Source organism: Schistosoma mansoni, chromosome 3, assembly GCF_000237925.1.
Source record: "Schistosoma mansoni strain Puerto Rico chromosome 3, complete genome".
NCBI classification, from domain to species: Eukaryota; Metazoa; Platyhelminthes; class Trematoda; order Strigeidida; family Schistosomatidae; genus Schistosoma; species Schistosoma mansoni.
This window is the reverse complement of record NC_031497.1, coordinates 18219059-18233469: the sequence shown is the minus strand read 5'-3', so window position 1 is coordinate 18233469 and position 14411 is coordinate 18219059. Positions and strand designations below refer to the sequence as shown.

Sequence of the window (14411 nt, the reverse complement as noted above, 5' to 3'; positions counted from 1 at the left end):
TGGATCTTTCTACTCCAAACCTGTGAATGTAACCAGTGGGGTTATACAAGGAAGTGTAATTGGTCCACTACTATTTCTCCTTTTTATCAATGACGTTTGTTCCCTCTTTCAATATGGTAAACCTTTTCTTTTTGCCGATGGTCTAAAAGTGGTTTATTCATTCTCATCTCCCACAAAAGAAAGCTATATTTCAACAGTAATCCAAGAAGAAATAAACAAGTTGTACGAATGGACTATTTCGTGGAATTTGCCACTTGATGTTGACAAAAGTGGGTTTATTAACATTGGCCGTTGCCTCAACTTAAATCTGGCTATACACAAACATACACTGAAACCTCTCAACACTGTTCGTGACTTGGGTTTAAGATACATCGACAGTTTGAACTTTTCGGAACACATTGCATCTCAAGTATCCAAAGCTAGAAAGCTCATCGGATTCATAATGATTAATTTCAATAATACCGAATCGAGATTATTATTATACAGAAAATGTATCTTACCAATTCTTGAATATGGTATCTTAGTTTACAGTAACTGCAGGCATAATGACCTGATTAAAATTGAAGGTGTTCAAAAAAGGTTCACCAAAGCTGTTTTGGGGTATTCTGACAACAAAGACTATCACCAAAGATGTCAACAACTCAAACTAGAACCTCTCTGGATCAGGCGTATCAAACTAAACCTTATCTTTCTCTACCGGCTTCTTAACGGTATTTCTTACTCTTCGCTATCTACCCCTTCATACTCTATGATACCGTCCCACAATCTACGCAATAAGGAAAATATTCTAGCGATTTCAAAAACCCACACAAATTTACGCCAGAATTTTTTCGTTATTCGCTACTCAACCATCTGGAATAGACTACCAATGAACCTCCGATGCAGTGAAACTATAATCCGGTTCCGAAGTCTTCTTGATGACTTTCTTTCCGAAAGTGGATTGTGTCACCTTTTGAATATTAACGTGCTTAACAACGATTTATACAAAAATGGTCCGTCATCTATCTAACTGACTGAAAAGCAAAGTGAAACCTTTGAAACTTTTCACGTCTATTTCACTTTATTTTATATTTATCTGAATATACAAAGTCTGCTTATGTTCGTATTTATAATTATTACTGTTATTAATATCATTATTGGTCTTTCGACACATTAGATATTCATTTCATCTCTTCTTGTCCTTCTAAACATATTTTATCCAAAGTCTACAATTAAAAACAAAAAACCCCTATGTTCCACTTAAACAAATAATTTTTTTTCAAAATATTCACAACATATAACATATAAAAATTTATATTTAATTATTCTTTGCAATTAATTATGACTATGATAGCATCATTCTAAATTATTATTATTGCACTAATGTTTATACTACAACCCGGCTTCACTCTGTATACTGTTACATAATTCTACACGTATTTATCCGAGTGCAGTAAAGGTTTATTATTATTGTTACTATTGTTATTATTATTTTAAAATTATTCGTTCATCTCAAAAGTCTATATCCATTACACTATTATGATCATGGTTGAACCCTTTCACTATGTGTTCATTTCTTTACTCTCTCCTTTTTTTTTCCTTCTAAATAAATATTATTCTTAAGATTACGAAGCTTTGGATTAAGGCAATAACTTGTGTTACGCTGAATTCAACTTATCAGTCTCTTTTTATCTTCACTATGTATATACACCTCATACACATTGATTATCTTTTGCACTTAATTGAAACTTTCAGAGCATCACCCAAAACTATGACTGTGCTCGCACAAACACTTATTCTAACGTCATATGTTACCGCAATAATAAGTTATTTACTTATTAATTTATTCTGTTTTATTTTATTTTTATTACTCGTTTTTGCTATACATACATAGTTGTTTATTCTTGTTCTGCGTTAAGATATTTACGTCTTCCGCGTCTCCTTTATTTCTATTTCCTTAGTTTCTTTCTTTCCTCCTTCAAAATCAATTCAAAATTCTTGCTAATTACACAGAACCTCATTTATTATTACTATTCTATTATTAATATTTTATTTTCCTTTTCCTTCCTTTCTCAAACATGGCATATGTAATGTTAACACTATTGAAAATTGTGTATTATTGCATTTTTGAAGAAACCCGAAATGGTTTCTTCACAGCACTTATGTACCCATAAGGTATTTGTGAATAATAATAATAATAATTAAAGAAATGGACTATTTCTCCTGAAGCGCCTTTCATTAATGGAAATGGGGTATTGTTGTTTAGATACGTTAGAACAGCTTCCTGAGCTTGTCTACTTGTAAGATTCTTAATATCTTCATAAACAAACTTGAAAACGTATGTTTTTCTCTAAGCACATCTGTCAGTGGCTGCACTTGTTGAGCACAACCAGGTAAATTAAATTTAGAAATCTTCCGAGTTATCTGAACGAATACAGAATGAGACAACGTTTAACATGATTCCGCTACTTCATAATCGATATGATTCATTATGTGTTAGTTGTGTCTGAGAAACTTCATCTCGTCTTCATCTGACCGTTAAAGTAGGCCTCTCACATGCTTTTTACATGATCGAAAATCGGAAACGGCAACAGATAAATCATGAAGGTATACCTTTGCGAATAGCTTATCTCCAAGCAATTTGTCTATAAATCTTTGGAACTTCACTGCCGCGTTTCTCAGTTCAAATGACATGCACTCAAACTAGAGGCCGTAGCGATGGCTTAATTAGGAATATTTTCCCCAGCTACTGTGATATGCCTTGACTAACTCAATCTTAGTGAATATGGTCGTACCCTGTAAGCGGTATGTGGAATCTTGGGTATTGGCACAGGGTGTCTGCCTGGTTCAGTCCGATGTTTAATGGCTTTGTAATCAACGAACTGTCTACCAGTTACCATCGCCTTACTTAAAGATCGTGTATGGAGATAAGACCAGGTGTTTATCAGAGGTGCCGACAGTACACAATTGTAGCATATAGTCGAACTCGGCTTTAGTAACTTCTATTTTGCCTGAGGCGAAATTCCTGGGTATCCCAAACACAGGTACGGCTTAACTACATGAGTTCTTTTAAGCTTACTTATGTAAAGTTGAGGACCCTCTCTAGTTGGGTTTGGAAATTTCGCGAATATGTCCTGAAACATTGAAGTTGTTACAGGAGAAGTTTGCGACAGATTTAGAGAAACAATATTGTTTGATTATCCCATTGTGTAACTAAACGTCGTACAAAGTTCTAATTGTGGTCTACTGACGTCAACTAAAACTCCATATATTTCCAAGAAACCTATCCTAGATTCAAGTCTGCTACAGTGCACACCCAGTAAAACAAAACAAACAACCTCACTGTTTGCGACTAGTCAGGAGCCAGATGTATAGTGGACTGCTCCTAGTTGATCGATTATTATTCTACTAGTCACACCGACAAGACAGTTCAGATTGTCTGCAGTGTCGTGACCTCCTATGAGATCTTGAGCTTCGTTGGTGTCATAATCCTCTCCCATTCTGTTAGCTATTAAAACAATAGCAACAGTCTCTGTAAGAATTTCAACACTTCCAATGAGTTCTGTTACGACGGGCCGGACCAGTCAGGATCAATAACTTTAAATAAACAAAATTATAGGCCCGATATACATTATTGTAGACAATAAAGGAAGTACCACAATGTGTAAATGAAGCAAAGGACTACTGTCATACAAAGAATACACATGGAGATTTCCACCAATTTATACACCACCGGATACAAGATCTCACAACCAAAATTATTTTTGGTGATAGATTAACAAACTTAGTTCGAAACCACTTAGAGCTGGGGAATATATGAAAGGCTGACAGGGAAGAATCCACAATCATTTATGTCGGGACGTCCAGTGAAAACCCGAATCCCAGTTAGACTGGTCATTGTCACAGTTCATAAGAAAAACTTAAGGTTGAAAATGAAGTGTCGGCTTAACTGACTTCCTCTGCAAGAAAGTGAGGACTCGCGTACTGAAACGTGGCTTTAGTCTAGTCCAGAACTTTCGCTTTCGGCGTGAATGACTTGTCAAATGCGTTCGAACTCTATGAAGTAGACACTTGTATCTATACGGTTAGTCATTAGAGTACTAAAGCTCAGTGATATGGCGAGATAATTATTAGGCATAGTCGAACTGCGGACTTAACATACATATTCCAATGTGTCCATGGACTTTACCAGTCTTTACTGTTTATTTGTAGCTACCGATTTGGGAACTTCTATATCACTGATGTACAAAACTACTGTTCATTAGAGCAATTGTTTTCACAAATGACCATCCAAACGCTTATTGTAGATTCAAGTTACCTGTTTCTATAGTTTATGTCTGGTAAAGACTACTAGTAGTCATAGACAGTGTTGCCTTTTAAAACACCTGTTGCACCGAAATAAGATACTGCAGTAAGTGGTTCGTACGTCCTATTGAATTTTCGTTTCCAAATGCAGAACTGTTTGTATTATTGTAATTGTCTACTCGGTTACATTAGCGAAAAGTCAACTCATCAAATAAACCCTGCTAACAGAATAAAAACGCAACAGAACAGTAAGTGTCCACTTTATCTCCGTCACTATACAAATTAGTTTTCCTTACAATCAGTCAATTAATAGTGTAGTCTGACTATTGTATATTCAGTTATGCCCCAACATCAAACTGATCTGAAAATGCTTACCAGTTTGAATTTGAAACATTGGTATCCCGTGTAGATTACCCCCAATAAAGTAAAAGACCGAATGCACTTCAATCAGTCGATCAGCTACAACGTACGACCAGGCACATATATGCATCGGTCCAAGTTGCCATACCTTGTTAGCACAACAAGATCAACACCGAATTCATAGAAATAGTTAATTTAGTGGTGGTAGTATATAAAAGACAGGTTGTATATAAGGATATAGTATAGGAAGGAAAAAAGTTATGAAGCAATTTTAATCTCAAGGTTTAAGGGAAGATAAAGAGTGTATACACCTACGCCATTGTGATCGATTCCGAGCGATGTCACACAGTCTCCAACCATTGGTTACGATAGTCACGCGGACCCCAAACAGGTAGTCTGCATCTACCAACATGGCTCAGACTAGAAGTTAGTGACTTCAAGCACTGATGCCACGTTTTGGTTTGGCCACCCCTTACTCTCTTCCAACTATCCCCTACACTAGTCAACATTGCGCGTCGTGGTAATCGATGTTCAGGCATACGTAACACGTGGCCCAACCATCTCAGTCGATGAAGATTCATAACCTCATCAACTGATTTACCGTCATTCCCTAATACCCTGCGTCTAACCTCACTATTACTTACCCGGTTATCCCAGCAGATGCGAGCAATATTTCTAAGACATCTGTGGTCAAATACTAGCAACTTGCGAGTATCTTCTACTCTTAATGGCCATGTTTCACAGCCGTAAAGTAGAACAGAGCGAACTGATGCGCAGTATACTCGTCCCTTAATTGATAGATGGGTATCTCGTCTTCGCCATAGGTGACGTAAGTTGGCAAATGCCAAACGAGCTTTTTGAATCCGTGCTGAGATTTCGTCAGACACCAACCCATTAGGGCTGATCAGACTTCCAAGATAAGTGATGTTGTCGACGCGTTCGACTACTTCACTTCCCATCCTTAGTTCAGGTGTTAACGCAGGCCAGTCCTGGAGTAACAATTTACATTTAGATGGAGAGGAACGCATCCCGAACATCCTGGTATTATTACTCAGTTCTACCAGAAGACTCTGCACTTCAATGAATCTCATAAACTCGAATGCTGAAACAGAAAAAGAACATCACGAGATCCGCCAACTTACATACATGGTATATTAGTTGACATAGTCTAGACAGTATCACAGAACACTAGTCTCAATATAGAGGAAAGATAAAAACACAAGCCATTCTTATTAATAACAACCAATTTGAAAGGTACACTGAATATTTCTCCAATTTTACGAGATTTTAAATATTCTGCTTCTCCCCCTCTTCCCCATTAAACACAATTGATATTTTCTAAGCTAAACGTGAAAGTAAAACAGTGAACAATAAAATACATGCACATTGAAGCAGATATGAAGATAATAAAGTGACGAAAGCAATCACAACAATGACAATAAGCTGAAAGTTAAGGACAAACGGAACAAAAATAAAACTAAATATACCGTGTACCTGACGAAAAAAAAACACCTCAATAAGAACACATGTAAAGGATAGAAAGAAAAGATATCTTAAAGTGTCATTACATAGATTGATGGATAAAAGTAGTCCCGGTAACCAGTGGACTGAATTTCCCACACAAGTTCTATAAAGCATACATGAAAGTATACTAAAGAAAAGAATTAGAAAATAGACTTGAATAAACAATACATAATAAATAATTATCAGAATGAATGATGAGTCAAACTGTCTACATATCAAGAATATTTCTTTTCATCTGTAGTAGTCTATCACAAGATAAGAAACACAGAGGTTAGCGGACCAACGAAATAAACATTACCAAAAGTAGCTCTTAAAACGTTTACTAAGAAAAAAAATTCGGCAAATCCGGAAAATGCAAAGCATAATGTGTGAAAAGTAACGACAACAAGATATTTAAACGAATAAAATATAAATATGGAATAAATGGTCTGTTGTAAAGAAATCGAATTAATGACAATAATTAGCATTGATAAATATGGATAAAACAATTGCTTTTAGTGATATTTACTAATCATTAACATTGTCTAGACCACAGGAATTTTGAATTTCATAGAAACATGCAGTAGGATCAGGAGGTTGGTGATTCCAAACAGCAGAGGGTAAATTTAAATCTTCCAATGGTATCCATTTGTAGCCTACATTACGTGACATCTGAGGAAGAAATAAAAATAAAACAATATGTTACAAAATGTTATCTCAAGAATGAATACAAGTGTATGTGTATATTACTTTACTGAATGAGTTAAGTTATAGCGTTTCTAATACATGAATTGAATATTTTAGCGCCCACGGCTGATTACATAACGATCGAATGTTTTTGATGTTAATGAAATACATCCTATTTACTTTGTAGGTATTTTGTTGACAAATTCTGTTGATAACAACATGGGTACAGAAATTCGAATATGAAAGTAATTGAAGAACGTATATTTCAGACATTCCATGATACAAGGGAATGACGAGAGACGAAAATAAATGAATTTGGACTAAAGTGACAGATATAATCAATTCAGTGAATGAAAGACTTTGTATTAATCAAAAGTATTTTGCAATACAAGTTATCTAACCTGAAACCGTTTACGGGTTTTCAAAAGAACTGTCGGTTTCTCAAGGCTGATTATCAGTCTTTCCATCTTAGTGTCACAGAAATATCGTTAAAGAACGTAATTAACCTCACTGCGGATTTACTCACGATCACAGTTTATTCCTGAATCTTTGAAATAGTTAAGAATACTTCTAAATTAAATTCATCTTTATCCACAGAATCTTTCATATTTCAGCGAATTTGCAGAGCTTGTTTAAATCATAGGTATCTCACAACGCAAGTTGTCAAACTTATTACAGTTTATTGGCTTTTCAAGGCTTGTTGTCGATTTTTCGACCCTAATATTGTAGAGATATAGCTATCTAATGTCATTGATCTCACTGTAGGTCTATTTACTCTAGAACTTTCTTCTTGAATCTTTCAAACACTTATAAATGCGTCCATAGAAAATTCATCATCATCTACAAAATCTTTACTAATATGTACACTGAAGAGTCACTGAGGTGAAATTATAAAAGAACCATCGTTACTGCCATGTTATTATGGAGAAATCACTAATGGGAATTGTCCTTCAGTCTAGCACTTCAACTTCACCAGCTCACTTTTTGATTTAATTGACTGGAGATGTCACAGTTTTTTACTAAAACCTTGGTAATCAACTAATGACAAAGCCAGTTCGGTGTGACTACATGATTATTGGTGATTAAAATAATTGTATCGTCTACATAAGATTAATACGTACAACTGAAGGATCAGAAACATTAACTGTCTAATGTTGTTATGCTTTCCAGTTGATATTTTATATGAAGAAGACCTTCTGAATTCCTCATGTCCCTATCCTTTTTCTCTTTCCAAATTTATTTCACTGTATTCAATAACATCTCCAAACCCTAATCTTTCACGTAATGCTTATACTCTTACTACTTCTGCTACTATGGGATTTGAATCGACAACTGCATCTCTGTGCTAATGTGATATGGCAACTCGAACTGATGTACGTAAGTACGAAGTTCTACGTTGAAACTGACTGACTGACTTCCAAACAATATGAAACAATTGAGATGAAACCTTTTAGTTTGACAAATTACTTGATTTGTTGCAATCTCATTATATGACTTTCGTCTTATGCTACACGAACCAATTTCAGAGACGAAGTTTCTAAATTAATGCATTATTAGTTATACCTCCTGAGTGTTCACTCGACCTATCACTTTTTCATAACCAACTAGTATATCGAATTTGCGAGTAGGAAATTGTATTTCTGATATTTCGTAACTTAATGTAAGTCACCTCTTCAGAGTAGATAGCCACTAGTATATCATACGTTGCTTTGTTCTTGATAAATTGTGAGATTTAAACTAATATTATGTCTCCTTACATAATCATCATATTGACAACAAATCATAATTATTGTGTGTAGAAATACAAGGATATTTACAACAAATGAAAATAAACAACTATTCCTTAACAAACAAATCTATGTAAACACATGTGATAACATTGTAAGCAAAGATGGATAATAGCTAGAAGTGGAATCCAGTACCTTCTGGGCTCGAGTCCCGGAGTGAACACCAACCCTGAGATACAGGTACACCCAGCTGACGAGTCCCAAATAGGACGAAACGCGCGTCAAACTGGATTCCACTGCTGGCCACTAACCATCTTTGCTTACAATTCTTGTGAATTAAGGCTATATAGAGGCAATACGCACAGTATGTACATATGCCAATTAGAGACTGACCAGTTGCAGTCCTAAACATCAATGGGAAGATTCAAACAAACAATACTAAATGAACATGTGATAACAGTTTGCCATAGAATTGTTGTTTATCATTTGAAATACAAAACAAATTTATGTTAATCATATGAGACCTTTTTCTACTGAAAATGTCATGCTTATAAATATGATAGGAATGTGTGACATAAAATGAGACGAATAAATCTTATATTCTCTACATATATATAAAATTCTAAGATTGTAAACATTGTCAACTTTAATCATATTCATATTTATAGTTTATTCAAAATTGTCAGTTGGGAAACCAAAGGAGTAAATGAGAACAATCAAATAACAAATTAAACAGGCTCCATATGTCTGTATGTCTTATTTGTATTTTCCATAGGGAGATATGGTTGGACAACTAGCACAATGTGAAATGACAATATTTAACAGTTATTTATCATCACACAATACAACTGAAGTCAACCGAGTTTAAAATTCAATGGTAAGTTATATCGCATAACAACACAAAGATCAGTCCTTCAAAATATAGAAGCAACATATGTATAGTTATTTGGATCAAAAGTAGGCTAATTCATTTGAATAACTATGACAAGGATTTTTCCATGTATCTCATAGGTTTCCGTCAAAACAAACCTCGAAACCATTTATGAATAACGAATTCAAGTCTTGCTATACTACTAATACTACTCAGTCGTATTGTAAAAAACCCCAACATAAATAAGACTCAAGATGTATCACATTTAACGTCCAGGCAATTATAATACATGTTTCTTACATGATTAGGAGATTGATTATGAATACAGTGGTCTTGAGTGCTGTTAGAGGTATGAGGGCAGTTATCACTTCCCGGTTGCCCACACCGTGGAAGGGTTCTTCTAGGGGTACCTGAAAAGGAAATCGGGTTAAAGGTTGTCCTAATGACCTGAGAGCCTGACCGCAGTGCCCAAGGGACAACTGCTTGAGGTCGATCACACACGACCTTTTTGTGGGTAGTTTTTGTGTTAGCTCCGTTCTTCAAAGGACCTTACCGCCGGAGACGGAAATCCGTGGGATAAGGCGAGGTGTGCATTTTTAGGGTCGACCTTTTCTAACCCCACCCCTCCTTGTGAGAAGGCAGCATCGCTGTCATGTTGGTTGTCTGAAGGAAACACCTTACTGCTGTCACATCTCTGTACAGTCAGCAGTACGACTTCGCCTTCGGACCTCGGGTTTGCTGCTTTTAGTCTCACCGCTATTCAAACGACCTGCCTGGCATGGTAGGACCTTGAGGAACGATTGTTCCAGCCAGTATAGCTCGATTGATTCATCACGATAGGCAAGCCCGACCACCACGTCAAGGTAGCAGCAACGGTCGAGTGTTTCTTACATACCTTTATAGTATCTTAAATTAGAGAAACAGCATAGAAAATCGACAAAAAAGGTGGATGATAACGCCAGTTCATTTATACTATATGTTCTGTGTAAAAATTCATCATAATTCCCCCCTCCTAAAGATCAAACACAGGTACTTGTAGTAAACCGTAGATTAAACCTTATATTGCAATCTACAACTGCTTGAGTGTTTCTTCAGGAAACCTTGTGAATAACCCATTCCAATCAACATAATATGTATAAGCTCTATTTCCTTGTTTATCGTATCGCTTGAGCATATCTTTCTAGCTCTATTTGCAAGACATTTAACTAGGTTTCTCTTATAATGAATGGGTACAAAGCTCAAGAAATGTGTACTGGCTTACTGAAGAACTTTTTCTATACACACTTCTACTGATAGAACCATTTGCTTCTCTGTTTAACAAAATGTCAAGGAAATGTAGTTTTGTTACGTCGCGAAATTATTGCGTTGCTAAATACTGCGTATTGCGATAGGACTACACGAAATTCTACCGATTGTCCAAATTCAGATATCCTAGTACGACCCCAATACTGTTCCCCAACCTTCCAAATAAACGCTTCATTGTCCAATTATCTGAACACTTCTTATTAATTAATCATGAATTTTTATGTTATTTCAGTATCTATATTTCCCTAACCATTGACCTATTTCCCAGTATGAAACATTGCTTATGGAGGAAGTCCGCAAGGGTGCACATATGCCAAAAAGAGACTGATTAATTGTAGTCTTAAATGACAATGGGAAGATAGAAGTAAACAACATCGAGTGAATGTAACTTCACCACATTGCACAAACAGGTGGCTATCATGACTTAGTAGCTAAGTGGATAACGCGATGGCGTTTGAAGCAAACACTACTGGGTTGAGTCCCAGAGTGAACATCAACTCTGAGATGCAGGTACATCGAGCTGACGAGTCCCAAATAGCACGAAACGCGCAAAATTCATGAAAACGTCAGTTATCAATATTAATTTACTAAGGAATGATACAACTGTACAGTTCTGAATACTTTCCAACATATTGAAAATTTCCATGCTGATTTTTCAGTGTTAAATAGAGACCATCATCGAATGAATATATATTTCTCATCTATACGTGAGAATATATAATAAATGGTAGAAATAAGGTTTGACATTGACTACTGATATTCATCTACTTTATTTTTGATTACTTCGAAACAATAATAGAACAAGAGATAGAATCAGACAAAAACACCAAGTTAAAGATGGGAGAAGCTATGAAAATTCTATTTTAAAAAAGTCTTGTCATCAAATTTTGAGATTGTGGCAAGGATGTGTAGCTTTTGAGGATAATTTTAATGAAACTGTGTTCTCTCAGTTGAATGAACTGATCGTGAGGCTTTCATTATCTTTCTAGACAACATTATCAGCTCAAACTTCAACCTTGTAGCTTACTCCTAACTGAAGTTTGTCCTGACGATGACACCCAGAAAGACAATGAAAGCTTGTTGACTAAACTACACAGATTAAAGAACCAAATTCCTATGAAATTGTGAATAAATACAACATAATTGCATAAAAATAAATCATCTAGCAATCAATCAAACACGAAACATATTTCTTTAATTAACTAAATCAATTTGATCAGTTTATAAAGAAAACACTTCTGATAACACACATAACACTTTACAATTGCCAGACAACGACAAGATTATTAAATAGTGTTTAAGTATTTGAAAAAAAAGCGATTACACAAAGTAGATAGACATTGAAGTTAATCATATGTAGACCTAATAATTTCATACAAACGAACAAAGATTAACTAAATAATCATGCAGAGACAACTGATTTCGTTATTCCATTATAATTGACAGAAAGAATAAAAGAAACAAATATGTAACAGTCAAACTTTAGAATGACATGATATTTAGAGAGAGAAAAACATAATTATTGAGAGGAACGTACTATGACTCTATACATTATTACTAACACTTAGATTTTGAGTATTTTCTTCCACTACATGATACATTACTTAAAATAACTTAAAACAACATTAAGAGGAAAAAAACTCAATCAATATGCAGCATATGCACCAAATACGAGTTTATATACTCGGCTTTCATTTACAATTTATGTATGATAACAATGATTCATAATACTATTCAGCTGCCTATAAACCGTTACATACATACTTACTTACGCCTGTTACCCCCAATGGAGCATAGACCGTCGACCAGCATTCTTCAACCCACTCCGTCCCCGGTCTTCCTTTCTAGTTCTATCTAATTTTTGTTCATTCTTCTTACATCTGTCTTCATTTCTCGTCGTAATGTGTTCTTTGGTCTTCCTCTTCTTCTTTGGCTTTGAGGATTCCAAAGGAGGGCTTGCCTTGTGACGCAGTTGGCTGTTTTCCTTAATGTGTGTCCTATCTACTCCCAGCACTACTTCGTCCGCTGAAATCTGGTTTGTTCTCTCCTATAGTAAAATGTTGTTGAAACTGTCTGACCAACGTATCCGAATTACTTTGCGTAGATAACTGTTAATAAACACTTGTATCTTCTGGATGATGGCTTTCGTAGTTCTTCAAGTTTCTGCCCCATACAGTAGAAATGTCTTGACATTTGTACCGAAAATCCTGACTTTGGTGTTGGTTAACAGTTGCTTTGAGTTCCAGAGGTTCTTGAATTGTAGATATGCTGCTCTTGCTTCGATGATCCGCGTATTCATATCTGCATTAGATCCACCGTGTTCATCAATGCTATTGTCCAAATATGTAAAGGTTTTCCGTCAAGTGTGATTTGGTTGGTGCATGTTGTGTTGTATCGGAGAATCTTGCTTTTCCCTTTGTTTATATTGAGACTTACTGCTGCTACACTGGTCGTTTTCTCCTGCATTTGTTGTTGCGTGTGTGATAGAAGAGCCAGATCATCTGCGAAGTCTAAATCGTCCAGCTGCATCCTACCTGTCCATTGTATTCCGTGCTTCCCTCCAGATGTTGATGTCTTCATGATCCAGTCAATCACCAGGAGAAAGAGAAAGGGTGGGAGTAAGCAACCTTGTCTGACACAGGTCTTTACCTCAAATGAGTCGGTGAGTTGTCCTCCATGAACAATTTGGTAGTTTAATCCATCATAGGAACTCCGTATGATATTGACTATCTTCTCAGGCACGCCGTAGTGTCGAAGAAGCCTTCATAATGTTGTCCTATCTACCCTATCAAATGCTTTCTCGTAGTCAATGAAGCTGAGGTAGAGTGATGAATTCCATTCGATTGATTGTTCCACAATGATCCGTAGAGTTGCGATTCAGTTTGTACACGATCAATCCTCGCGGAATCTAGCCTGTTGGTCTCGAAGTTGGGTGTCTACGGAGTACTTCATTCTATTTGACAACACCCTGTTGGAGACTTTTCCTGGTATTGAGAGGAGATTGACGCCTCTGCAATTCTCACACCTGCTGAGATCGCTTTTCTTTGGTATTTTGATCAAGTGTCCTTCATTCCAGTCTGTTGGCACTTGTTCTTCATCCCAAATCTTGTCGGAAAGAATGTGACTTACTACACAGACGAAAACCAAGTTGCCGTAGTAAGGCCGAGTGCGATGAAAGTCAGCTTTCCCTCTTGAAATACTCTCATATGGCCATGAGTATACAGCCACTACCAGGGAATCCCTACTGGCTGCCTTCTCGCAGCATTACTGTTGTCTACGAAATTGAAAAAACGAAAAGCGAATGTCCGGAGCTTTAACCGAGTTGGTGGATATGAATGATCCACCTAGGAAAGTAGAAAAACACTGGTAACTGGCTACCATGGGATTGAATCTCCCAACGTTGCTCGGTCGCCTTGTGGATTAGACCTTTAGGTCAAAGGTTAGGGGGATGCTCTTCAAGGAAAACCACCTGATTTAGCTTGAGCGCCCTGGTAGTATTCCAGCCCTCATATAAATTGAATGATTTATGTGGCGCATATCTATTTGGTGCCTCATTGTACTAATGTTCACGTGTTTAAATAAATAAATAAACTACTCTGCAGCACCTCATTCGACTTATACCTAAAGCAACAAAAGAATGAGAGCGAAACAAAATATATTCTAAATAAGCGGAA

The 14411-nt window shown here is 36.1% G+C and overlaps 1 protein-coding gene across 1 annotated transcript in view; it reads right to left on the bottom strand.

Moving 5' to 3' along the window:
- Nucleotides 1-5856: 5856 nt before the first annotated feature.
- Nucleotides 5857-14411, bottom strand: part of Smp_168200 (hypothetical protein) — a gene marked incomplete at its 5' end in the record, with an annotated part of 30525 nt that continues 21970 nt past the window's right edge. The window contains one exon of the mRNA XM_018799489.1: nucleotides 5857-6819. Coding sequence (XP_018651272.1) covers nucleotides 6676-6819 — 144 coding nt within the window. The 3' untranslated portion in view covers nucleotides 5857-6675. The remainder of the gene's footprint in view (nucleotides 6820-14411) is intronic.